General features: G+C 37.9%; 1 protein-coding gene across 1 annotated transcript; it reads left to right on the top strand.

Annotated features, from left to right (window-relative positions):
• Window positions 1-296: 296 nt before the first annotated feature.
• On the top strand, window positions 297-1,019 carry LOC138899712 (uncharacterized). The gene is made up of 2 exons (XM_070186399.1): window positions 297-524; window positions 732-1,019. The coding sequence occupies exons 1-2, from the start codon at window positions 297-299 to the stop codon at window positions 1,017-1,019; spliced, it is 516 nt and encodes a 171-aa protein (XP_070042500.1).
• The last annotated feature ends 3,359 nt before the right edge of the window (window positions 1,020-4,378 follow it).

Raw genomic sequence — 4,378 nt, forward strand, 5'->3', positions numbered from 1 at the left:
TAGATTAAATTATCTGATTGTATTGTTAGTTAGAAAAGGTCTTATTAGTTACATGTATAAATAGGAGAAGGTACTCAATAATACAACACAATTTCATTTTCCCAATTCATCTCTCTCGTTCCCTCTCATCTCCAGAACAGTCCTCCATTGTAAAACAGTTAAAATCCTCGTCAATGCTCAGATTTCATCATGGTATCAGGGCAATCGAAGCTAGGATCTCTTGTTATTGATCTCTGATTTTCATTCTCTTCTCTCGTCCCTGTTAATTGAAGCTCGTCTGTTTTTTCGAACCAGTAATGACGGAAGTCACAATTGACCATACTCATCCTCTGTATGTGGGTCCGTCTGACACTCCTGGCTCTATTGTGATTCCTGTTAAGCTTACAGGATCAGAAAATTATAGTCTATGGAGCAGGTCAATGGGGATCGCACTCTTGGGGAAAAAGAAGTTATGGTTGGTGACTGGGAAACGTAAAAAGGACACATATAAGGACGATGTACTGGAACAATGGGAAACATGCAATGTAATTGTTCTCTCATGGATTATGAACAATGTATCCCCATAACTTCTTGGTGGAATTGTATATGCGTCAGATGCTCACGCTCTTTGGGAAGACTTGCGTGAAAGGTTTGACAAAGTGAATCGCGTGCGAATTTTTCAATTGCACCGTCAAATCGCAGCTCTCTCTCAAAGTACATCCTGTGTTTTGGCATACTTTTCAAACCTAAAGGAGCTTTGGCATGAATATGATGTATTGGTGCCCTTTGCGAGCAGTGGCTGTCCAAAATCAAAGGACCAAGTAGAACAATTACATCAACAACGGGTGATGCAATTTCTCAGTGGTTTAAATGACTCTTACGATCAGGCAAGAAGGCAAATTCTTATGAAGACTACTGCACCCACACTCGATCAAACATATGCTATGATTGTTCAAGATGAAAGCCAACAAACATTTAGAGTTAATGTCGTGACTGACAAAACAGATCCTATAGCTATGCAAGTAGGAAGGGGACAATGATCAAAAGGCAAGAAACAGTTTCTTCAGTGTGAGCACTGTTACATGAAGGGACATACTAAAGAAAACTGTTACCAAATTATTGGATATCCGTCTAATTTTGCTCTACTACTAGAAATTCGACAAAAATCGACCGTGGTCGACCGACCGATTTTGGTCAGTCAAAAAACCGGCCAAAAAACCGACCGAAGTCCATCGATTTTTCAAAATATTTTATTTTTTAATTTGTTTTTACGAAATCGACCAACTTTGGTCGGTTTTCTTTGGCGCAAAAATGCGGGAAGCTATTTTTGAGTCCCGTAAAATTTATTTTTCAAGAAATCGACCAACTTTGGTTATTTTTTATTTAAAATAAATTAAAATTAATATTAAAAAAACCGACCGAAATCGATCGGTTAATTCGGCCGATTATTTTAAAAAATCGACCATCTTCGGTCGTTAATTTTATTTTTAAATAAAACCGACCGACATCTGTCGGTTATTTTCGTGCGAAAATATAATTAAAGAGTATAAATAAAATAAAAAATAGTCTTAAAATAAAATGCACTAATGGTCTAGTGGTAGAATAGTATCCTGCCACAGTACATACCCGGTTCAATTTTCAGATGGTGTATTTTTTAATTACATAATTAAAGTACCGACCGACTTTGGTCGGAAAAAATCGACCAACTTCGGTCGATTTTTTTGGAAAATTATTGTTTTTGAATTTAATTGACCGATCGAAATTGGTTGAAAATACCGACCAAAGTCGGTCAGTTAGCTCTATCGACATTACGATTATCGGCCGTCACGAATCGGTCAATTTTCGGCCGATTTTTGTCAATTACCGACTAACATCGGTCGGTTTTGGCGGTCGGATTTCCCCATTTTTTAGTAGTGGCTCCAAAGAGGAGATATTGTACTCCAAACAGTGATGGCTGGAGGAACTCTGGTACTGGGAATCAAAATTATGGTACTAGGAGGCCAGATGGTTGGAGAAGAGAACCTCTAGCAGCTGCAAACTATGCAAATGCACCTTCACCTTCTCAGAGAAATGCAGATGGATCCGAAATAATTGAAAACAAAGCACACTACTTCACTGATGCACAATGCAATCAGATCCTGAACTTGCTGAACAACAAGGAACCTGGAGATCATCATGCTAACTTGGCAGGTATAGCTACTTGTCTAGCCACTTGTCTGATGACTAATTTTAAACCAAAGGAATGGATTGTCGATTCAGGAGCGACCCATCATATTACTTCTAGTCTAGATTTGTTAAAGGACACAAAAGTTATAGACAAATCTGACTGAGATAAAGTGCACTTACCTACTGGGGAAAAAGCTGATATTACCCATACTGGTAGTGCGAGTTTGTTTGATAAGTAGACAGTGAAGAATATACTTTATGTACCTGATTTTAGATTTAATCTATTATCAGTGTCGAAACTCACTAGAGAGCTATCTTGTTCGGTCAACTTCTTCCCTGATTTCTATGTGTTTCAAAATCTTTACAATGACAAGGTGAAGGGGATTGGTAAAGAGAGAGGAGGACTGTATGTACTTAAAGGTGATGCATGTGGTAAGAAGCTAGCTAGTAGAATAAGAGTTGCAAATGCAGTTGGAAGATACTGTGACATATGAGGCTGGCTTCATCTTCAATTATGCAGAGTATAGTGCAATTACATAGTACTGTTAGGAGTGCATTACAAAATAATTGTCATATATGCCTGTTGGCAAAGCAAACCAGATTAAAATTTCCACTTAGTACATCTAGAGCTGAGACTTTATTTCATATTGTACACATGGATTTTTGGGGGCCTTATAAAATTCCTATATTTGATAGAAAGCAGTATTTTCTTATAATTGTGGATGATCATTCTAGATATTCATAGATTTATCTTTTGCAACTCAAATCTGAAGTAATAGTAGTGCTGAAACAATTTATGTCCATGATTCAAAATCAATTTAGAGTTATGATAAAGATATTAAGACCGGACAATGGAACTGAGTTCTTCAACTCACAATGTACAAGTTTGTTAACCAACTTTGGGATAGTTCACCAAAGTTGTTGTCCCTATACTCCACATCAGAATGACATAGTGGAAAGAAAACATCGACACATCCTAGATACTTTGAGGGCTTTGAAATTCCAAGGATCCATTCCCATCAGGTATTGGGGTCTGTGTGTGAATATAGCAGTATACCTAATCAACAGACTACCATCGACTGTTCTAAGAGGCAGCACACCATATGAGTTGCTATACCATAAAGGGGCTTCAATTGATCACTTGAGGGTCTTAGGTTGTCTATGTTATGAAACCAATCTGATCAAGGGAGATAAGTTTGCTGAAAGGGAAAGAGCGGCAGTTCATATGGGATACTCAGAGTTGCAAAAGGGGTACATTCTTCTAGACTTGCACACAAGACAATTCTTCACTAGCAGAGATGTTGTTTTTAAAGAATTTGAATTCCCTTTTGTCAAGGAGGTTATTCAACCTCAAGACAGTGGAGAGCCAATATTTCAAATGCATTCTCCGATGCATATGGGGACATTGGAACTCAAAAACAGCACAGACCCTTCAGGTTCATCAGAGAGACAAACAATTCATACAGCAACCCAAGGTAATGAAGAGCATGAACAAGTTGAGCATGATGATGTACAGAGAATTTTTTCTGAGCTAGTTGAGCAGCATGATGATCATAGAAATACTCCTGCACCAGCAGAAGTTCAGAACAGGTGTTTAGAGCTAGATAGGGAAGATTGTGAGCACACAAACACCCCTGAACCAGTTGAAATACAGAATATATGCACTGAACAATCAGGGTGTGACAAAAGATCCAATGGACAAACTAAAGAACCAATCTAGATGAAAGACTATATAACAGTCAAGAAGAATTCTCATTGCAATTATCCTATCTCAAACTATCTGACTTATGACAACACAACCCCAAGTTACCAATGTTACTTAGCCAAATTCTCTCAGTCGGTAGAGCCAAAGACCTTCAAGGAACCTGTGAAAGACAATAGATGGATTGAAGCCATGAAGCAAGAGGTGAAAGCCTTAGAAGCAACAATACATGGAAAATAGTTGATCTACCAGAAGGCAAGAATATTGTTGGGTCAAAATGGGTGTACAAGATTAAGTATAGAGCAAATGGAGATGTTGAAAAATTTTAAGGCCAGACTAGTTGCTAAAGGGTATAGTCAAAGAGAGGTTCTAGACTACCATGATACCTTCTCACTTGTGGAAAAAATGGTGACAGTAAGATCTATCATAGCACTTGCTGCATCAAGGGGGTGGAACCTATTCTAGATGGATGTATATAATGCCTTTTTACAAAATGATTTATATGAGGAAGTGTACATAGAATTACCAGAA

This window comes from Nicotiana tomentosiformis, chromosome 10 (genome assembly GCF_000390325.3).
Source record: "Nicotiana tomentosiformis chromosome 10, ASM39032v3, whole genome shotgun sequence".
In the NCBI taxonomy this organism is placed as follows: Eukaryota; Viridiplantae; Streptophyta; class Magnoliopsida; order Solanales; family Solanaceae; genus Nicotiana; species Nicotiana tomentosiformis.